At 37.3% G+C, this 23,923-nt stretch overlaps 1 protein-coding gene across 1 annotated transcript in view; it reads left to right on the forward strand.

The window, feature by feature from the left end:
• The first annotated feature begins 350 nt into the window (after positions 1–350).
• RFX6 (regulatory factor X6) overlaps positions 351–23,923 on the forward strand; it is a 35,540-nt gene continuing 11,967 nt past the window's right edge. The window contains exons 1-10 of the mRNA XM_048935955.1: positions 351–752; positions 892–1,048; positions 2,773–2,896; positions 4,412–4,473; positions 10,607–10,684; positions 14,009–14,036; positions 18,818–18,925; positions 21,509–21,586; positions 21,680–21,793; positions 23,723–23,772. Of these exons, the coding sequence (XP_048791912.1) occupies positions 563–752; positions 892–1,048; positions 2,773–2,896; positions 4,412–4,473; positions 10,607–10,684; positions 14,009–14,036; positions 18,818–18,925; positions 21,509–21,586; positions 21,680–21,793; positions 23,723–23,772 (989 nt within the window). The 5' untranslated portion in view covers positions 351–562. The remainder of the gene's footprint in view (positions 753–891; positions 1,049–2,772; positions 2,897–4,411; positions 4,474–10,606; positions 10,685–14,008; positions 14,037–18,817; positions 18,926–21,508; positions 21,587–21,679; positions 21,794–23,722; positions 23,773–23,923) is intronic.

Here is a 23,923-nt window from a genome sequence, read left to right on the forward strand (position 1 = left end):
GGCATCTAGGATTTTGCTTATGAGAGATTCATTGTAATTTGGTAGCTGGGAGGTTTTATCATATTGTAGAAATACAGATCTTCATGGGTCAGGCTCTGAAGTTCTCAGTTCAGTGACATCAGAGAACAGGATGAGATTTTACTGTAGGCTCAGAACAGAAGCTGAGCTGCCTCTATGAGTTACGCTGAGAACAGAACTCATATACGGGCATGGTGATACGAACAAAGCTGTGTGTAGCATCACGTCTGAAGTAAGGAGAGGAGAACGCCGAGGCTCTCCTCCCGCACGCAGCCGGCAGTTAATCATTAAGCCCCTGCAGACCCGCTCCCCCGTGCCTCCAGCCCCGACCCTCCCCGGGAGCTGCCGTCAGGAGGGAGGGGCGCACCGGGCCCGCCGCCTCCCGGGGCACACCTGTCTCCGGCTTCGCCTCTCCTCCCTCTCGGCCGTCCCCGCCACCGCAGCCCCGCACAAGCGGCCCGCACCGCCCCGCGTCCGTCCCGTCTCGTCCCGTTCGGCCGTCCATGGGAGCGGCGGCGAAGCGAAGCAGGTGGCTCTGAGCAGCATGGCCAAGGGGCCCGAGCAAGAGGACGCCTTCCTGCACCTCCCGGCCACGCAGGCGATGTCTGCCGCCGCCGCCGCCGCGCCGGAGGAGTGTTACGCGGAGCTGCTGGCGGGCGGCCTGCTGCCCTACGCCGAGGAGGGGCTGGGAACCGGGAGGGGGCTGCCGGAGTTGCCCGTTGCCATCAAGTCGGGTGAGGACCGCGGGGAGAGCCGCGGGGGCGGGCCCGGCCCGTTGGGCAGCGCCGGTTTAACGGGAGGCTCGGGGGGACGGTGTGCTACCGACCTAACGCCATCCCCGGGCTGCTTCTCTCTCCGCTCCCTCTCGCGCAGAAGTGCCTTTTAACGGTGAGACTCTCTCCTCGGAAGAAGAGGATGCGGATACTCACGACGGCAAACTGAGAGCCGCGGACAAGAGCCCATCCCCGAAGAAGAGCATCACGCAGATGATGAAGGACAAGAAGAAGCAGACGCAGCTCACCCTGCAGTGGTAGGGCCGGCTGGACGGGGGGGGCTCCCAAAGGGCCGCTCCTCCGCCTCGGGGCTGTGCCGGCAACGGGAGCGGCACCGCGCCGCTCGTTGGCCCTGGCTGCGTTCGTTGGATTCCTTGGGCTTATTTCAACTTTTGATAACCCTCGTCTCCCCCAAATTCCCGATGTTTTGAATTAGCAGAGGTTTATGTGTTAGCAGAAACCTCTGTCGGGTTCCCCCGGCACATGGCTGTGAGAGGTGATGGAAGATCAGATTTATTCGGGGCAGAAAGCACTGTGATCAGCCTATTGTACCTGGATGTGTGATCTAGGCTTCTAATACAGAATGAAATTGCGCTTATTTAGCTGGTCGTCCTGACTGGGTAGGGATAAACTACTAACATGCATATAGTCAGTTCTGTTATTTTGTTTCAGGAAACTAACATTCTGTCTTCTTTTCAGATGCACTAAACCTAAATGTCTTTAAAAAATGTAGGAATGACAAATTACCGAAGAATTATACTTACTGTTATTATTCTGTACAGCAACAACAGTTACATGTTCGCTGTCTCTCACTGTACTTTTTGCATTACATTCTGCCACCCACAGATGCCCTAACTCTGTTTCAGTTTAGTAAAAATGAACCAAAGAAGAGTTCGAATTCTGTAGGCTTTAACCTACAGAATTTAAACCTTTAAAAGCTAATGCTTTAGGTCTTTCCTAAAGTATTCTGGAAGTTAGTGAGCAGTACTGTTGAATTAAAAGGGAGCTTAGATACCAAATGCAGGCTGTAAATCTAGAGCTTTCTTTATGACTGAAAAACAAGAATAATGTGGATATCCCAGTTTCTTACTTTAGTTTACATCTGACTTAGAGCAGACAGAGAACTGTAAGGATTTGAGTCTGGGGAGGATGTGCAAAATTATTCCAAGTGCAGTATTTACTGTGTGGTATTTTCTTATACATTGGTGTAGTTTAGAAAACAAATTTATTGCATATGATTCCAGGAGTAGCAAATGATTGATGATGACAAAGAAAATGAACAATCAGGAGTTGGCCACCTTGTTGTTACCAATAGTTCAGCTAAAGAGGAGACAACTGGCTTTTACTTGTTTTTAAATTTGACTTTGTCGACCATTGTCGGGCACTTGTATTTTACAAACAGATGCACAAAAATGTATACTCTTCAGAAAATGTCAGATCTTTGATTTTTGCTACGGTTTGGATGAGAAACAGCTTCAGGTCCCATGTGGAAAATAAAAATCCAAAGTAGGAAAAAAAAAAGAGAGAGACAACATTTGGTGTTAAACGTATATTGGGATAGAAGATGCAAGATGAAGTCCCTGCTCTGTTCAAAGGTCAGGCTTAAACCCAGGTCTTTCACTGCGTAATTGGTGCTCATCTTCTCAGAGCAAGGTTGGTTCTTACGTGGTAGTCATTTAAATAAAAATCATTTAAATCAAATTGCATTGAAGAAGACTCATTAGGAAAAGGGACCTGCCTCCAGGTGTTCCGTATTGTGCTGCTACCTTAAGCATCAAGTGTGGTCAATTTCTGGTGTGTGTCGTATTCAGTAGAAACTCATATATGTGCCATCATAGAAATATTAGTGAAATGAAAAAAAAAAAAAAAAATTAAAAAGAGGGCAGTGTCAGAAAAAGGAAAGGGGAATAAAATGGGGAAACATGCTGTGTTGCCTCTTACTCTTCAGTAAGAAGAGTTTCTTCTTACTTTTTCTGTACAGGCTGGAAGAAAACTACATTGTCTGTGAGGGAGTTTGCTTACCAAGATGCATCCTTTATGCACATTATTTAGACTTCTGCAGAAAAGAGAAGCTAGAACCCGCCTGTGCTGCAACTTTTGGGAAGGTAAAGAGCAAATGTCTTTATCATTCGTTAGGCCAGTTCTTTGACAGACTTTGAGTTTGGTACACCTATGTTAAAATGTTTAATAAATTCATGGTTTTTTTTGCTGTTAATATACATAATGAAACTAATTATGTGATTACATATGAGAGGATTTTATGACAACCACTTTAGGAAAATCAAAAAGAACTTCAGCTTCTTCTTCTTTGTTTTATTTTCTCTCCAAGTGTTTTTGGTGGGTTTTTTTTGTTTGTTTGTTTGTTTGTTTTTTTTGATGGTGACATTAATGTGGTTCTTTCCATTTAAAAAAAAAAAAAGACATAGAAGATGCTTTTAATTATACTAAAGTGTAAACTGAGAAGTGACACAACAAGCGATACAAGAAGGGGAATAAAAGTTAATAATGAAAAGAGCTCCTGAATGGGGGAAAAAAAAAACGTTGATTTATCCCCTTTTCTGCCTTTCCCTACAATTAATCCTGAAATCATTTTAATGAAAGGGAGATGTGAACTTTCCTAATTAAACTCTGAGTAGTTAGTGAAAGAGGAAACCAAAAATGCTGATCTTTTCATTGTTTGTAGATAGCAAAATGCATTAATTTAATTAAATAATAATAATGGATTTTAAATCCAGTTCATAAAATGTTCACTTACTAATTTTTTCATCCCTGAATAAGATACACTTTCTCAGTGTATATCTAATTTTCATTACATAGTTCCGACATAAATGAGGAAGACATCAGCTTTCCATTTAAACTTTGTTTTGACAGGGATCTATTAGCTATGTCTACTAGTTCTACTTCTATTATTGAGTTTTATTCTCAGTAAGTCTTTTCCCTTAAGCATTATTCTTTGTGGGAAGAGTAGGATGTTTTTAGGGCAGTAATCTCAATCTCAGGAGTCCAGTGACAGAATGTTTTTCTTGATTTTATTTGAATCACATTATGTACCTAACAGAAACTTCCACACTGTTTCAGTGAGCATAAATGCATTTAAGACTGTGCAGCCTTTTGATAGCAGAGGGCATAGAAATAGGAAATATTTTTTCCTTAGCCTTGAGATCAGTTTTAAATCAAAGTTTGATTTTTTTTTTTTTTTAATTAAAAAATCAGCTTATTTCTAGCTGTTTGACTTTGAAAGTGGAACGGCTGGCAGCCAAATCTTTCCCTTGGTTCTGTTTAGATCTCTGAAGCTAAAGATACAGTTGTACCTTAGGGATCTGAATGGGGCAGGATCATGGGAGAAGTCTTTGCATTGTAGAAGTGAAAATGGAAAGGAAGAGCAGACAAAGAACTTGAGAAGATTGGAGGTACACAATGAGATGGATGAGGTTGGAAGGACCTCTGCAGTGTACAACACGCGTAATTGCTTATGTTGTGTCGTGTGTGCCACAAATACTTATTTACAGACTACATTAGGCTGTGTATTGATCCGTACTTATCCTCCAGTTTCTTCCATGAAAAAAATGCCTGAGAAAGTACGCCACTGTTAGAAATTAATACAGTTGTTTTCTCTTTAGACCATTCGCCAGAAATTCCCTCTCCTTACCACCAGGCGGCTTGGAACAAGGGGCCATTCCAAGTAAGGAGCTCTAATCTGTGTATCTGCTTACCAGATACGTTCTGCAAATCAAATGTATTTCTATGCCTTCATAATGAGTACTAATCGGTAGGAGGGGTTATTCAGATGGAAAGCTCTAAGCGATAACTTGTAATGTACATGATGAAACTGAAGTAGCATTTAAGTGAAAACATTACGGCAGGCATAATTTCTAAAAGCAAACTGATAAACCTTCCAAAGCACAGTTATTTTTATAGAGCCATTTGCTTGTTGAGAACATACGTCAAAATCTTGTATGTGTGTGTATAAAACATTTTATAACATGTCATCATTACAGCTGTTCATCTTTCTATAAATAATGCGCAATTTAACTGTGATTTCATTTGCCTTTTGTAAACCTGACAACTTTCAAACTGTTCAGTCCATAGCAATACTGCTTAATTTAAAGGCTGTAGAAAAAAGCATTGTCCTAAATTTAGAAGAAAGTATGTATCTGGATAATTTTTAAAAGCTCTGATTAGTATACAGCCTGTTGCATGGTTATTTCATATATGATGTATCCATTTGATTTGTGCATTTCAGCTGCAGAATGTTAGAATGTAAAACATTCTGCAATTGCAAACAAATTGCAGGCAGTTACGTATTATTGTTACCTTTGGTGAAATGTTTTGTTTGTTCTGGTTCTGGCACTGTGTTTCTAGTTGTGGTAAAATGAGTCTAAAGCAGTGGTGAACAGTGGTAACGACATCCCTTGCCTCCACTCTCTCACCTATGTTCTCATGCCAAGACTGCTGAGGACATACTGAAGAATTTCTCCCTGGCTGATTTTTTAACTTTTAGTAGGAAATGCTCCCTTTTAAGGAAGTGAAAATGTACTGGTGTAAGGAATGTAGAGAAGCAATAATCTATAGCTGCTGTATAGAGAGTTTTTAGGGAGTTGTACTTTTAGAAAAGCCATGTATAGGGAATAAGAGGGATTTCATGCATTTTCTGCTGTGCTGAAGTTGAGCTATGGTTACAGGCACAAGCTGCTGCAGATTTGGTCAGCTTTTCAAATGGACATTTGCTGTTGCTGTTGTGTTTAAATTTTTAAGGGATATGGCATTCATAGTCCATGCAGAAACATTTGGTAACCTTCTGTTTCATGAATGCCTCTGTTAAGTCTTAATCATGTTCACAAGCCAGCATATTTAAAGGTATACTTTCAAGTTTTAATGAATGAGAGAATACAAGGGCAAAATACTGCAAAGATGCTCATTATGTTTTTGATCTGATATATCTAATTAATTCATAAACAGGATCCAAACTTCTAAAACATGTAATATATCTGTGTCATTAAAGCATAGTATATAAGCATCCACTAAGTAAAGAGATATGTTTCAAATCTTGTTTTTGACATGGGAATCTAACTATAGACTTAATTGCATCACTATAATTCTCTTTACTCTGAGATATTTAACTGTGCTAGTACAGATATGCTTCATACATAACATTTCTTCAGCAGATCTAATAGCCCTGTGGTATTATGGTGCTATATTTTCATATGGATTAACTGTTCTTGGGCAATTTCCTCAAAGGAGGATGAGGCATCAGCAGGTTTTGTTTGAACATCTGGCGTATTTTTCTCCTTTTTTTTTTTTTTTTTTCTTTTTTTTTTCTCCACAGGAGTTTTCCTCTTTAGCAATTAAATTCTAAATTTTAAGCATGATAGTGGAAGTGACTTGTTTTTTGTTGTGTTTTTTTTTTTTTTAAATTTTGTTGCTGCTGTTATTATTTAGATATAATATTAGAGAAGCAGTAATAGCACTAGCTATTTTTGACAATGATGTTTTGTGCTGTGATATTGCCCAGGAAGCAATTGTTGTCCAAAAGCATGAAAATGCTCTCCAGTAGAATCATTATTATATTACAAAGCAAAGCAAACTCCCTAAGAATAAAAAGCCCTGCACATACTGCATGCACACCCAGTAACACATTGATAGAGCCTGTCCGTGACCAGAAGAAAGCAAAGAAAATAAATTATCTATTTCAGGAACTTCAAGGTGACAGAAATTTTCTCCTACACCATACTCATGGACATGAACTGGATTTTAGAAAAAAATGCTGTTCTAAGATGTGAGGCATGGGTGCTGCTCTGAGGTGTGAGATATACAGAGAAATGTTGGTTTCTCTTCAGGCTCTGAGCAACATTTTTTTGTCTGAGGTTCCAGGAGGGGCCTTAGAAGTGGTTCTAATAAATTCAATAACTTGGGTCTTCAGTCAGAGTGTGCCTCACTCTAATGGTGTATTTGTACTGTATGTACAAATGTAAATACTAAAATACTCTTAAACATTTGACCAAAAAAGTACAGTGTATTGGACATAGTTTTGTCAGCAGTGTTCACTTTATCTCTGATGCCCATGCTGATCACTCCAGGTTGCTGAATAGCAGGGGAAATTTCTATATCCCAGCTGACTGAAGGAGGGCATAGCACCATAAATAAACAAATGTTGCAAACTCTTCTCTGAGATTACCATTTCTTAAGCAATGGTTGTCTGTAGACCAGGTTCTGAAGCCTCCTTTTTGCACAGGCGGTGTTGAATATACCATGGCCATTAGTAGAATTTAGTTGTGATCTTCATTGTACATGGGTTATGTGGAGCAGCTATTCAGGAAAATGCACACGGGAGGCTGCTGAGCTCAAGTTACAATTTAATTTCTATGTAGACTTTGACCAATGTTGAATCTTAGCTTTTATCCATCATGTCTGAAAACTATTATCTTATTTATTAGGAGTGATTTAGTGGGTTAATAAAACTGATATGGCAGCTGGCCCCATGATAACAAGTAATTGCAAGTCCCTGAACAGCTTAAGCCTATCATTTCCTTATCAGCTATCATTTGTGTCAGTGTATGCTAAAATCAGGGCTACTAGTTGCATAGGAACATATGCTACAATAAGCCACTGAAATTAAGAGAAAAGCAGTTCAGTTTGTTTTTCAATAGACCTGTTACAAAAATCAAGAGTAAGTTTCTTATGCCAGCTGATTTCATTTTATGAATTATATGATAGAAATAGAAGAGTAGAACACGTATAAGGAGACAGAAAGAGGGCACTTGAAGTTGTAGGGTAAAGATGTTATCAGCATGTCCGAAGTAGGTATATTACTATCAACAGTGATAGTTGTAAAAAAGTAAAAAAGAGTAAAAAAAAAAGATATTCAACTAATCACTTTGGGATGTAAGAGAATAAAAATCTTTATATCTTATTATTCTGTGAAGCATGCCAGGCACAACTTGAAAAGCACAGATAATTTTTTTTTTTTTTAAATATAGCTTCTGTGCCATGATTAGAAAGCTGCATTATTTCATTAGTAAACATTAAAGGAAATTAGAAGGATAGTTGCTCTGCTCTAAGGACATGCTGAATAGGTGCTGAAAGCTTCTATTCTTCATTTAATAAGATGTCACAAATGTAAATTCTGGTATCTTGGGGCATTCCAGAACAGGAACAAATATTTCTCCAGCCATACAAATCTGAGAATGTAAATCACACAACAGTGGCTGTTTCTAGCCCAAAAATCTGCTATTACTAAATTAGATATTGAATAATATAGACCTTAATTCCTAATGTGTGAAAAATTTTTTGTTTTCTTTGGCTTCTGGTATACCAGTAGGGAGTTCCAACTGGTGTGTAATTGAAACTGAGAGGTTTGGGATGTCAGAATGCAGATAAATGCTTGCTCATATGGTCAATGCCAAGTATATTACTGTGCCTGTAACATTTCTAAAGAAGTAATCAGAGCTCTGTTTAGTTTTTCATCCTGTGCAATGCACAGACTTTGTGATGTCAAGATTAAGTAAACAGTGTTCTTTCTTTCACAGGATCCATGCATATACGTTTTCAAAACTACCTAAGTCTCATTGAAAATAACTTCATTTTTATGAAAGAGAAAAAAAAGTCCATGCCTTTAGCATTTTTGTCAGAACCCTTTCAAATATTAGGAATTTTCTGACATAGGCATTTGGCCCAAATCCATCTGTTTAATACCCCTTGACCAAGAGTAATGACTGAAAAGCTTCAGGACTTTAATTTTCACAATACAGATGACGCACTAATGTATCTGAAATAGAGGACAACTGTACAGCATTTTGACATTTAATGAAAGGTCACATTTAGTGTAAGACATCCTAAACCACCTTGAAATGTTGCTCTGATTTGGTCACTCAGCTTTGATTTTATTCAGTAAAAAGGGAATTGTAATAAGCAGATGTACCTGTGTCTGATCTTCTGAGAATTAACAGATATTTTATAATGCTGTGTTCATCACATCACCATCCCAAGAGAAATATTTTTTCAGGAAAAGAAAATCAGAAACGTAAATTAATAGATGAGAGACATGAGAGACATTTGGCCTTCTTAAGGGTCTCGCCACTGTGATCTACCAGGATTACATAGATTCATCAATTTCAGACAAACAATATAAGCCATGATATTTAACAGCAGCCACTTTTTTCTAGTTTTCTGGCTATGAAATCCTGGATGCACCCAATGGAAACAAAAACAACTATGTCAGCCAAGACTTTCAGAGCCACCTAAGCTGAGCAAACTTATCACCAACAAATATTTTCGTAGTATATTTTGTATCTAATGTCTTTTTCATATATAGTTTTTTGTTCTTATCTACAGCTACCCAATGTAAAAACAAACTGTAGAATTGTAATTTTTTTTTCAAATGAGCATCATCAGGAATAGCAGAAGTGAGCTGAAAACCTTCATATGTTCTATGAACTACTTGCTGGTACTGTGTCCAAGCCGGGGGCCCCAGTACAGGAAGAATGAGAAGCTGTTGGAGAGGATCCAGAGGAGGGACACAAAGATGATCAGGTGTTTGGAGCACCTCTCCTATGAAAATAGGTTGAAGGAACTGGGCTTGTTTAGCTTGGAAAAGCGAAGGCATCAGAGAGACCTCATCACGGCCTTCTAGTATTTAAAGGGAGCTTACAGGCAGGAGGGAGACAGAATTTTTACATAGTATGATAGTGATAGGGCAAAGGGAAATGGCTTTAAGCTAAAAGAGGGGAGATTTAAGTTAGATGTTAGGAAGAAAGTCTTTACACAAAAGGTGGTGAGGCACTGGTGCAGGCTGCCCTGAGAAGCTGTGAGTGCCCTGTCCCTGGAGGTGTTCTAGGCTGGGTTGGATGGAGCCCTGGGCAGCCTGAACTGGTGAGTGGCAGTACTGCCCATTGGCACGGGCTTGTAACTAGGTGATCTGTAAGGTCCCTTCCAACTTAAGCCATTCTATGTTTGTATCTTAAGAATGAAGTTTTTGAGAAGTTTTTGAAGTGTTTTAGTGAAATCAGTGCAATGTGTTGCCTATCACCCCTGATGGAATTTTTCCATGACCAAATCTTGCTCTCCCACTCTGCTCAGGAAGGTCACTTCTTCCGCAGCAAAATCAGTGGAAAGCAGTATCTTATGCATAATCATATTTCTTAGCACCAGCTCTTAATGTTAAGGTGTCGTGCTCAGAGCAGCAGGGGATATACAATAAATGTTTCCTTCTTCCAGTTCTGCTTTGAGGGCAATAATTTCCAGGAGAGCAATGAGGGAGATGAATGGAGACGATAACTGCTTAAACAGCTAAAGCGGAGTCAGTCAGCCTACAACCCATGAGATGAATGAATGAATAATGTATTAGCATTGCTCATCGCAGAAGGATGAACACTAATTTATGGGTGAAAAAAGCAGTAGGGAGTTACTTTTACTGGAGAAATCCTCTAGATAAGACAGTAGTATACCTGATAGATTATTACACCCGATGGATCAAGCCAGCACCTTTGCAGCAACCTGGAATTAAAATGAAAGACAATGCATATTAAGAGAAAGAGATATAACAGGTTTCTGGTAGATATATTCTTCCAAGTAACATGATTGTAAAAGAGAAAATGTTTTAAATTTAGAGAAGATGTTAGCCTTGAATTTTGGACAGTGACAATTCTATTTTCTATGAGACCAGATTTTTTTTTCTATGGCAGTGAAAGAAATTAGTAGAAACTGTTAAGGAAAGTTTTCATATAGCATTGAAGATCAATTTGACAGTTTGTTTTATTTGACATGTCATACAGAAATAAAAATACTCTCTCTTTTTTTTCCCCCCCCCCCCCCTACAGGTATCACTATTATGGAATTGGCATTAAAGAAAGCAGTGCATACTACCACTCTGTGTACTCTGGCAAAGGCTTAACCAGGTACAGTAGCATATATCTGAGATGTAAAGCCTCTGCACCTGCTTTAGAAAGATAGTCACTGGAGGTGCTATTTAAAACTTCCCTAAGGAAGGTATTTATAGGACACTAATTGCTGTTGATACCAGAACTAATATTGCTGCAACTGTCAATATCTGGCATTCAAAGATTTAGGTAGCAATTTGCTCCTTAGATACATTGATTTTTGTTTTAACAGCTTGATCTGGATCTTTCACTCGTATCTACCAGTACAGCCTCATCATAGTAAGCACAGAGCTGCATTAACATATACCATAAGAGGATTTTTTAGTGTAAGACAGCAAAACACATTTTCCGGAATACTTGTCTCATTTTGTTTGCTTGTGCATCATCCTGTGATTTCTTTCCCCAGGACAGCTTCCCATTATGAAATGTCTGGAGAACGGTGTGAAGCTGGCACCTGTGGGTAGGAGGGAGGAGGGGTTAGTGTAGATTAATATTTACAGGTCCTTTAACTGGCTAATATCAGTTTAAACCTAACCCAGGAAGCTCTAATTATATTTATTTAAGGGACAGCTAGCAGGATCAATACGTTACGATAGCTGCCTGTTGGTTTGCCAAAGATTAATAGTTCGTAAAACAAATGTCTGTGTTCACATATGGCTTGAATGACGGCTTTCATTGTCTACAGCAGTACGCCCATGTAAGTGGGAACTAGGAGAAAGGAAAAGAGTAAATGAGCTTATAATCACACACAGAAAATTCAGCTGCTATCAGATTCAGGTTATATCCAAAGAGCCTTTTCCAAACAACATAACAAGTGTAAAAATTGGGGGTAATGTCACCAGTAATGCTGAAAAGGAGGATTCTCTCTACTGAAGGCCTCAAGGTATAATAGAATGGAATATGCTATTTCCTTACCCATCGTTTGTCCAAAGCTGTGGAGGTGTTGCTGGTGCACAGCTAGATTATTTTTTTTCACAATTTAGCATTATCTTGGACAAATTGTTCGTTGAATTGACAAAAATCAGTTCTTTTCACATAAAGGAATATCATTATTCTTAAACCTCAGCTCAGTGTCAGCCAATGCCCTTTTCACTGAAAACTCTATCCTCACACAATCTAATAATCATAAATGTGAACAAATTGAAGATTCTGCAAAATTCCTCAGGGCTGGATTTTCAACTATCTTTGCTCACATAATCATATATGTAGATTTTTGCAAGTACTTAATACTTCTGAAGTCCATTTTTTCATATGAGTGAGATAGCTGTGCATTTTTGAAAATCCTGTGCTCCACATATCAGAATTATGCCAAATACTCCAAAAGAATCGTGTCTTGAAATTCCTAAAATTAAGGTGGTTTGTTTCCAAAGGTAACTCTATATATCCCTGTCTTGAATAAGAAATACAAGAAGAGGGACTGGACTCTCAGCTTATCGATTGCTTAGCATTCACTAGCTAGGAACTTTTTATTTGTGTCTGGACTTGTGCTCTCATGTTGGAATCATTGAATTTTCAGGATTCAGCAGTCACTAGCTGATTTAGAACAGAAGATTGAATGCTGACTTTGCATAGTCAGGGCTATCACTGTGTTTGGATATGGCTGTGTGAGGACAGTGACGCAGTAGTCTGGGGTTAATAGCAGACTTACAGGGAAGAAAACTCAGGCAATGTGGGGATTCAGAACAGTGTGTAAATATCCCAGTTACTGCTTGCTAAATGTAATGATCCATCTTTAACCTCTGCCCTTTGCCCAATCACTGTTCTAGAAGTGAGCAATAAAAAATTTTTCCTGGATCAATCTCAGAGCAGAAATAGGCACTGGAAATATATGATTTGATGATGGTATCAGATCACACTATGCCAACACAAGTAAAAGTACGTGTAGGTCTTTACCACAACACATGCTAAGTAAATGGCAGCTTGTGAAATGATTAGAAGGGGCCTTGGTTTAGTTGCCTAAATATAGGCCTGCAATTCCATTTCAGATTTAATTGACATTTGAGTGTTAATATCTTTGTAACTGAGCTGACTACTGTGGTCTTTAAATGTAGGATTGTTGATGCTTAAATCCTTTAATTCCACAGTAAATTTGACCTCCTAGTTCATTTAAATATCACACTTTGTACCACAAAAGGAGAGTAACTGATGCTAAAGTTGTTGATATACATAGCATTTTAAGAAACATAGCTTTAGGTTGTGATTAAGGTTCTGGAGGAACAATTTTAGCCGATGCTGCTTAGTGTTTTTGCTGTACATTCTGTGTACATTATACTACCTCTGTAGAAATCTGCAGTCCATAGCAAAAACATTTAGCTATGAAGCTAATCAGCAACTCATTGTAGTCAGCTGTGAGTTATGCCTTCATTCATGCTCTTCTGTTAGCAAACCAGGGAATTCTGTGGGTAATGTAATGAATCATCACGTGATGGGAACTGTGCCTTGCCTGAGCAGGTGGAATTCATAATCTTTCAGTCTCTGGTTTTGAGTCCTGCCAGCATAGCATCTCAACAACATGGAATGACTGCATTGCTGCTAATAATTATAAGACTTTGTTGCCCACAGTATCTTATCAGCTGGCAGAAGAGGAAGTAACAATGATCAAACAAGCAGTGCTATCTTGCACATTTATCATTATACTGATCCTTTAGAGTCTCTATCCTTACACATTCTTTAGTGAAGTAGCTATAATTTAAAAGGTGTGTTTTCTAATGTCTGCCTCTTAGTCCATTGAATTCATCAGGAATCTCTGGAATGGACTATTAAAAGCACAGTCACCCTACTGCAAAGTATTTTTGATAGTTACAAAATACTTCATCTCAGAAATGCATTTTGCTTGTATCGGAATAGTACTGTGGTAAAAGAGAGTGAGAGATCATACGTTTTCTTAATTTTCCTAGAAAGTGTAAATTCTAGATACATTTTGTTTCTATTCTGAATTTACTCAGCTGCATAAAAAAATTTGAGTTTCCTCAACCTCATGGACTTGCATTATGTTGCTCTTCCGATATTTGTAAAGTTGCAGAGATCCAAAGAAATAAACTGAAATTGAGTTTTATACATCACTTTTTGGTCCGTGGTCTGAATCTTCATGTTTAAAATCTACTTTCAGTAAGTTTCCTTGATATCGTAAAACACTTGCAAGCCAATGGAATAAGTTTAGAAAAAAGCATGGGTTTTAGTATTATATTTGGAGAAACATAAGTCATTTTTGTAGTCGACCTATTTTACATGTAGATACAGGTATGTAAGTATGTGTATATGACAGAATGATAGAATATACCTGTATGTATATTAAAAATGTTTTACTTATGAAAAAATAATAAAATACATTTATTTTCAAAGGTTCTCTGGAAGCAAGTTGAAGAATGAGGTAAGTGCTTTAGTTGGTTTCCTTTCACTCCTATCATAATCAAAATAGTATTTGTGACCTGTGGTTTTCTTTATTCACTTCTTTCAAAATTTCAGCAGTATTTTGAATTAAAGGTTAGACTGCAAAACCCTTTTTCATGTCATTGAGTATTTGCTCCTCTAAATACATACTGGAAAGTAAGACTGGAAGTGAAATTTCAAATTTGTGTTCCAACCTAATGCAGCTGCAGAGGTTTGTAATAGACTTTCCTAAACAGAGGCTCAAGGTCTAGCTTCTAAGATTTTTGTGTCCATTACTTTTGTAGGAAGGCTTTCTCAGAATCTCATTGATCTGATTGGAAATTATGGGTTTTGATAAATAGAATTTTATACCTCTTCACCAGCATAGTCTTTTTCTCTTTTTGACTCTTTATGACATTTTATTATAATACATCTTTTTGCTACTTTTTCTCACTAGATGTAACAAAGAAACAGTCTTTAATCACTTATGGTCAACATTACAGCCTTTTGCTGTACTTCTTCCAATGTTATTATCTCTATAGATTTTTTTTTTTTTTTTTTAAACAAAGTCTTGCAAAAGTCATGTCTCCAATTTCTGTTGGAAATATCTCTTCTGATGAATCCTAGAACCATATATGTTTGGGATGTGTCAGTTTCACAAATCACCTACAGCTTTACTACTGTGCCATCTGATACAGTCGTTGTCATTCTGGCCATATTTGTTCTAGAAGATTAAAGAACATTGCACTACTATCTTAATGGTTAAGGAGTGCTCTCAGGATTGTTCTTTGATGCTGAGTTCAACTGTCATGGCACAGCCTGCATCCATACTACTGAACTCCTAATTCTAAAAACAGCACAGTCATTTCTCATTGCCTTTAGCATGAAGTAACAGTTGAATCATGGCTGGGAATTGTTTAGAAGAGTTGTATCTGGCATGAACTGAAAAAAATGCCAGGAACCATTCTCAGTGATAAAATTTCAGTATTGTCTGGGGTCATTTCTTGATGCCATTTAATTTACCAGACTAAATATAGTTTCTGTGATGAACTGATAGAAAACTGGTCTTTCTCCTTTTTCCATTTTCAGATAAGCAATTCCTTGCTGATAGCAGAAATTCTTATTGGTCCCTGAGAGTGTAGCTTTACTCTATTGATTTTCAGCCCCTTTATTGCCCTTATCTGAAAGCCATCCAGATATTTCTACATGACCTCTTGGTCTTCCTCTTTACTGATGATTTCATTAGCTCATGTCAGCCAGTTTAATCTATGAAATACCCTGTGACATCAGTCCCAAATCTGATCTTTGAGAAATTTCACTTCATTTCCTTTTCTGCTCAGAAGTTTCACTGTAAACACTTGTTTAGCTGGAGCCACTTTCTTAAACATTTTACATTCTTCATCCAATCCCTTCTCTCACCAGCATATCTGATCATTTCCCATGGTAACACCATATCAATTATTTTAGTAAGTTTCCTATAGATTTGCAGCATTTTTCCCTGTTCAGATAATCAGCTATCTTATCAAAAGAAGATAGTGCTATGCCATGGGATATCAACATATTCAAGGATTCATCAGCAGTACTATAGCATTCATTTTTTCAGAGTTTGTGAATTAAAAATTTCTGATTCCCTTGGAATAAATGAATACATGCTTTAGTTCCATCTCAGATGTGGAACTCATGTTCCCATCAACCTATCCCGTTTCTGCTCTTTCTGCCCCAGTCTTTAATACCTTGGTCCTCTCAGAAAAGTAATTACAAATAAGTCAGTGGAAATCAGTGAGGAAAGAGCATGAGATCTCTATTTTGTAGCTCTGTTGCCTGAAATTACTGAGATGGCTTGTAAGAGAAAAACATAGTTTTGTAGACCAAACTGAATTTTAATAATCTTAGGTTATTGAAAAGTTGGCAACATACTTTCTATTAAAGTGAATAGCGATGTGTCCTTATTCATAAGCTTGAAAGTACATGCAATTAGGTATTCCAGAAACAGTTACAATGGTTGCATAAGGTGTCTCAGTAGGAACATAAAGACATTGAAAAGATGTTAAAGCTCTGATTGTCTAAATATACTGAGTAAATGGCATTTGAATGAACACTTACTTAGTGCCAGAGACACTGTTTACTTCTGGCATGTTTTATCACATTTTCTAGTATTCTCTCTGCAGGGGGAGATATCAGCAAATTCTTTTATCTAAACCAGTTAGTGCACCATTAGAGTCTGTATGGTTAATTAAGCAGATAATATTACTGTCATTATCTTAATGTTAAATGGCCATTAGAAACAGATGGCATTAAATTGAAAGGGCAAGTGGCAGTGGGTTAAAATATAAATCCTAGAACTGAGACACAGTCATATAAGCCCATTAGCAAGGTACAGAACATTGCAAATTATTTAAGTCACCCACCAACACCATTGCCTTCTTTTACATGAACTAATCCCTTCTAATCAGAATTTTTAGTATATTTCCTGAGTAACTGCATCTTAAAGTAATCGAGATTGCTCCTGTTATTAAAAAAGAACACAACAGCTAAAAAAACAGACAAAAAAACACAAGCAGTTCCTGATACTTACAGGCGAAGTACTGACATGAAGAAATATTAATGCTTCAAAATTTCTATAACTTCTTTGATTTAGAGCTTGTATGTAGTTGGGTAGTAGGTAGCATAAGCAAAGTGTATTTACATTATGTAACTTCTACTTCCTGGCTGTTTTGGTAGAGATATCACCCTATAGAAATGGGGGTAATATACATGGTAAATAAATTAGCTACGGCTATGTTTTTGTCAGTGTTTCTGATAATTCCGATTGAATCTGACCTCCAGTTGGTGAGTCAACATTTTTAGGGAATATTTTTTTGCTCTCCTTCACGCTATAGTGAAATTTGACTGTATGCAAAGGGGTAGGAAAAGGCTGTTTAAAGTGCTATTCAAACACCTAGGGCATGGCCAAAAATTCCGTTCATTAGTACAAAAAGAATCTGCTCGGGAGTAATGGATTTACTACAGGAGTATGCAGAAAGTCTGCTCAAGGCCTTTGCCAGGCTTTAACATAAGGACTGGGTAGACTAAAACGTAACAATGAGTTTCAGCCAAATAATCTTTCCTAGATGTGAGTGAAGTCCTCTGAGGATAAGCATGATTCAGTAAGGACAGCTCCATAACACAGATTCTATTGCTTCTCTTGTGGATGAGGGTTTCATCTTATATCATTTTAGAGCTTAATAAGCATGTTGTGGTTCATGTTATAAATATAGGCATAGTAACATTATATCACTGCAGGATGTGACTGTTTCACTCTGTGGAGAAAACAGACTAAACCAGACTGTGAGCGTACAAGGTTAGGAATTTAAATGAGGATAGATTTACTTTATATTGCTTCATGGTCAGTTTGAGAACTGATGCAGACAAGGCGGCTGTTGTCCATCCAAATCCCATCTCTCCAAAGGCTCACATATAATAATCATTCCAGATCTTTTCTCAGTGAGCAACTATTATGAGATGTGTCTGTAATATTTCAGAATTCAAAAGCTGAAGACTTTGGAGAATTCTAAGAACTGCAAGGAACTCTCAAATCAGTAGAATTTAGTGTAATTCAAGACAAATTTATCTTGACTCTAGGTCAGTGATGACAGTGCATCACCAAAGAAACAGGAGAACACAAAACCACAGTAAGGAAATCATCCTTACTAAGACACGAAACTGAGATCATAATGCTAATGAACACCCTTGTTGTTAAAGAGGTAGCCCTTGAAAAGTCATATATTCATTTCCTCTATAAGTTCCTTTGAAACTGCATTTCCTCTTTCCAGCCTTATTCTTTGACTCCTGAGTTTGAGTTTCAGGACTGAACTGCTTTACAGGATTTTTTTCTGCTGTGTAAATCTATGCTTGTGCTTCCCAGCATAATTTTGTTTTGTTCTTATAGACAGAAACAAAATGCTCTGAAAATGTTTACTGAACCAGATGTAGACTCTTTGAAGTGAACAGCCAAACTCTCAGTCACTTCAACAGATTAGGAGGAAGCCAGATAAAATCAGTGCCATGATGCAGAAGGATACACATCTCAATCTGTCTTTTTTTTTTCTACATGAGTTTATGTGTGCACATGTTTCAGTGCAGTAGGAAACAGGACTGGAAGATATTTTCTGGGGTTTCATGTCAATTCTGTCATAATTACTTGGAACTATGTAATAAATATATAGTTCAGAAGTGTCCCTACATACCGTCATACCCATAATGCTATTAAATATTATCAAAAGTTGTGATAACATAAAATGTCAGGTATTGCATTTAAAGCAGCAGAATCCACTCTTGTGGTGCTATCAGAGCAGCAAGAGAACAGGGGAGAGCCATAGCACCACCAGTACCCAACTCCTTGCACAGGAAAGATGCATCTTAAATAAAACTTAGTGTTACCCTGAGGATATCACAATCCATCCTGTAGAAGAGAGTAAGTGATGATATTCTACAGAGTTTTTAAACATAGACTAAATTCAAATCTTACAGAATTCCATGAAATAATGTGGTCCAAAGGTTGCATTGTTCTGATAACTGCAATTGGTATAGGCATATCTGATTGATTTAGGCATATCTTTCATTACCTTTCTGATCTGAAATACGGGTCTGGATAAGCATCATTATTTTGAAGACTAATCTGAATGTAGAAATTCTAGAATGCTGAGAGACTCTACAGATAATATACATGTTTAGTATGAATTGTTGGTTTCTTTGAAGTTGAATTAGATATTTCAATGTTACTGTGTTTCCCTCACATTTCAGGGTGGTTTTACTCGGAAATATTCTCTGAGTTCCAAAACTGGAACTCTCCTCCCAGAGTTTCCAAGTGCCCAACATCTTTTACTTCAAGGATGCATTTCCAAAGACAAGGTAAAATATGAGCTACTTCTCTTCTAATTTACAGATCAAAAATTGCCACAATGTTTCTTGATATCTTAGCCTTTGAGGTATTGACATGAAAGAACCAGAAATGTCCATAATCAAACAGAGGTGACTGATTTATAGAGGGGGCAAACCTTTACTAACACCGATTAACTGGCTCTCCTCTGGAAAGATGGTTGAATTATTTACCTATTAACTGACCTAGTATTTTACAAACTGATGGTATGTAAGACGGGGAGAGCAAAACAAACAAACAGAGTTGTATTCATTCCAAATGCCTTTGGATTTAAGGTAAATTTTGTTCTGATTAGATCAGAACAAATAATTCACAGCAAATAATTAGATGAACTTTACGATCATTCATTAATTATTTGAAAGGAGACTGTGAAAATCAGAGTACACAGTTTTTTTTAGAAGTTAGTAAAATTGTATTCCAGAAGTAAGTATACAGTCTTGCTTAACCAAAGGGTCAGTTCAAAGTATTGCTGTAGTATGTTTTATATCTTTGGCTGCTTTCTTCTGTGATGTCTGTATTGTATTTCTGTTCACATTACAGACTGCTATGTCCCTGAAGTGAGATAGATACCTTTTTGGTGCAAATTGTGAACTTGAATTTTAAGCTCCAGAATAGATCATAATGGTGGTTGTCTTGAGATATGTTGCTTTAATACTTTTTGTTCAATGAGCCCTTCCTCTTAAATTTGCTCCATGTAGGCAGTGAAAACCAGGGTTCCTGTTTTGAAGAGCTAAACAGAAAGAGTCATCTGTAGTGCATATGTTAGCTGGAAAGCTTACAGATTCTAAAGAAAGTCAACAAACTGGGGTACTCAGCAGTGTACTTCATCCACTGCTATGAACTCCATTCATGAATCGAAATCACTCAAACAGCATTCTTGTAACATTTACATCTGGGGAACATTTGAGATTCCTTGCGGCCCAAGTACAGCAGCACAAACAAAACTGGATTTTACCACTCCAGCAATGAACTATAAGATGAAAATCATTTTCTCTTCATTCTTGGATTGGCACCATTGTAGCTGCTCTGGTATTGGGACCAGATGACAGGAGGGTCCAAGAGGGCTTTAGGGGGGAATCCCTTCTGCAAACAGCCTCCTGGAGTTATGAAGAGGCTGTGGGAACAGAGATGTATTTATGTGTCGCCCTCTCTTTCCCTGTTACTCTTTTTTATTCCTTGTTCTTGGTTGTAGGTTTTTTGTTTTGTTTTGTTTTGTTTTCGCTTTTTTTGTTTTGTTTGTTCATTGCTTTTAATTTTCTATTTTCTTCCCTCCCTGGTTTTTTCCCCTCTTTTAGCTTATCTGACCAAGGATTATTGAGCTCTCTCTAGCAGTCCACACTGTTATCCCTCCACTTACTATCCCATCACTCAGTCTCCTAAAGTAAGATGCATCCAGAATTGATACAACGATTTTTACATCTCTAACAGAGGACAAAAGAGAAGTGACTTTCCCAAGCTTTGAAGCAGAGAAAATGTCTCAATGATCCTTAGATTCTCTGTTGAAGAGAGTACATATGTGAAGTTTGACTCCTTCATTAAACTTTTAAGAGACTGTATGCAATGGAAATTGCTGGACAACTGTAGCAGTCAGTATTAAAACAGATTGATAATTTTTTTCATTATGTGTTTCTGAAGAAATATTATCTAAACTTCACATTTCCACCAAAACCTTCAATAAATTATCATACTGTTCTTGAATCTCGTATTTTGCTCCACTTTTTAAAATATATGTAGTTAAGGAAGCAGCTCTGAAAGTCAGCAAGGTCAATTTCCAAAGAAATCTGTGTTCTCAACCTATTGGAATAAAAGCTGTTCAAAGTTCATTCAAAACCCAACTTTGGTTTGCTGGAGATCTTCAAAAGCTGTAGTATAACTTTCCATGCTTCTGTGCAGTAAGATTGGTTTTGCTAATGTCCATATTTCTTTCCTGAAAATACTTTACAAGATTCTTGTTTTATAATTTATTACAAATTTTTAAATTTACTGTAATTTTTTACAAACTCTTGTATTAACTTTGTGGAGTTCTTAAAATAAGGGAACGCTCCACTTTGATAAATTAATGCGATGAGATGAAAGGGAGTTTTGCTTTTTAAAGTTCAGTTCCTGTAAGGCAGTGATTAAACTTTGACCAAATGACTGGCAGCTATTTTCTCATTTGTCCAACTAGATGATGTTTCAGAACACTCATAGACGCCTATAGCAGCCTAATGATTAACTTGCACTACTCTTTAGGATTAATCTTAGCTTTCAGAAAGGTGAATTTACCATCTGACTGACTAATCTAGCTATTGCCTTACTTTGATATTCACATTTTCGCATTGCGTAAGGATTCAAATACTACACTTCTAGCAGCAACGTTGAAACTTGAAGGTGTTGATAAAAAATAAAGATTTGTGATGTCATTGCTTCTGAAGAACCTACTTGTGAATATGCGTTGTAATACACTTTATATTTCTTGTTTAAATTCTAGCTACAGAAAGCAGAAACCTAGATATCAATTGCAATACAGGAGTGAGCTAAGAAACTCTGTTTAATTATTCTTTCTTCCAAAATAGGTAGATACTCTTATAATGATGTACAAAACACACTGTCAGTGTGTCCTTGACAATGCAATTAATGGGAACTTTGAAGAGGTAAGATTGTTTGAACACACATTCTTGGTATATATACATAGGGAGCTAAGAAAACATTATGTATGTCCATAATTCTGGTTCTTACTCCTTTAGATTCAGCATTTCTTATTACATTTTTGGCAAGGAATGCCTGACCATCTTCTTCCCCTGCTTGAGAATCCCATCATTGTTGACATCTTCTGCGTTTGTGACTCGATTCTGTATAAGGTAGGTTAGGCATTTAGTTGCATGGATAATCTCAGCCACGTTATAGCTTTTATGTGTGTGAAAACAGTGTCAGCGTTACAACAGCAGGATGTCATTGCCTGCTTTCTGCATCTGTTTATGTGAATCAGCAAGGAGAAGAACGCCATGACTACAAGCAGCTCTCTAATTGTGAAATCCTTGCCTGCTTTTTGAATTCAGCTAAAAGAAGGCTTGTGCGCTTCACTGACAAGGCTGAATAAGTTAAACCTGAATGAAAACTGAAGTCACGTTTTTACATAAAATACTATCGCAGTTTCTACCAGCAAGGACAGTCTTCAACCTATCAACAAGGTGATTCCACTTGTGGATCCACTACTCAGAGGCTATGTTTCATGGTACAGAGCAGGAATAATACTGAATTAAGATGTGCCCACTTTTCTTGCCTTTTAGCACTCCTTTCTGTTCCCATACTGTTAGATGTATCAGCAAAACTGTTTAATTGGCTGCATTCTGAGCTGGTTCAGGTTTTTAAAAAATAGTAAGAAACATTCTTTAGCACAATTTTTGTGCAATATGAGCTCTTAGATCTTTTTCCTAGCATGATCCCACATATAGTTGTGCTAGTGAAACTAAGGAGAATTGCAAGGGCACAATTAAGTAAGACTAGACCATAGTAAAAATAAATTACCAAAGCTCTTGTGTTTTTAGTTTGTTAAATTAAATAATTAACTAATAAGTGTGAAGTATCTTAAGTTCCTATTAAATAGTGTATTGTTTAATTAGGAAATAATTTTCATCCTCTCTTTAACACATTTTTGCAACTGTATGGAGGAAATAATTAATGGCGTAACAGTGAACACCAAGCAGTCAAAGGAAGAAACTTGAGTCTGTTCAGCACTGAGTGCCTTATTATTATGTATCTGTCATTCTTTAATGCACGAGGGGAAATTTCCAAGGGAAGAAAATATGTATTTCTTAGAAACATATCAAGCTATAAAGTGAGAAAGTAATTAACAATGAAGATGGTAATTACTACTCCGGAAATGACTCATTATGCCTAATTTGTTTGTAGAGGATATATTGTGCACTGTGTTTCTGAGGCTTTTTCTGCTTTAAATCTGATGGCCCAGTAGATCCAATACTAACTTCATTGATAATAAATATTTAATCTAATGGACACTTAAATATTAGAGGAGCTCTGAATTAGAAATTTGATAAAGAAGAACTATGCAAAGTTCATGAATTTATCATTATCCCTTCTCTCTGTCTCTCACCATTTCTTTCTTATTATTATTTTAGACATTCTTGTTAGCACATCCAAGGAGGAATTCCACTGTGTTGTTATCAAACCATTTGAATTTTTAATGGAAAAATATTTTGACAATATTGGTGATCTAACAACTTTGCCTTCTGCAATAAGCTGCCCCAGAAGACATGTCAGCTGGCAGAGTTTTTTTTTTTTTTGCCAAAACAGTTCCATAATACCACAGTTAGCTGTAAGTGATCTGTCAAACTCTGAAGAACTTCAATGCCACATGCAATATGACAGTAGAAAGAGTCAGGAAGCTAATAGTGTTTGAGGACTTTGAGAGACTCTTGAGTACCTGCTTTATATTGGGACTAACAGTGATGTCTGAAAAGTCAAAATGGTTAGGCACCTCACTTCTACTGACTGCTCTACTGTAAGGCAGGTCTACTGTAAGCAGTAACACGCTGCAAGAAAGCATACATTAGGAGTGGGAAATATCTAGCTGTATAAACATCTCATATACACCTATGTAATTGTGATGGAAGAAAGATGAATACAGTGAGAAATCTGGACTGTAGGTTGAATGGCATTACTCTGTAGAAATTCCCTGTCCTTATCATTTTACAGTCTAAGTAGACAAGAATGAATAGAATGAAGTGTCCAGTGGAAGTCTGATATCATTTTATGTTACCTTTTTGAAGGTTCTTACAGATGTACTTATCCCTGCAACAATGCAAGAAATGCCAGAAAGGTAGGTATAATAATGATACATTCTAATTGATAGTCATATTCCAATAAAATGGAGAACAAATAGCAGAAATTCTGTGATCTAGAGATTTTTTCTCACAATATTTAAGCTCATTTTTAGAAAATGGCAAAAAAATTTTAGAATGGCAAAATAA

The sequence above is a fragment of the Lagopus muta genome, chromosome 2 (assembly GCF_023343835.1).
Source record: "Lagopus muta isolate bLagMut1 chromosome 2, bLagMut1 primary, whole genome shotgun sequence".
NCBI classification, from domain to species: domain Eukaryota; kingdom Metazoa; phylum Chordata; class Aves; order Galliformes; family Phasianidae; genus Lagopus; species Lagopus muta.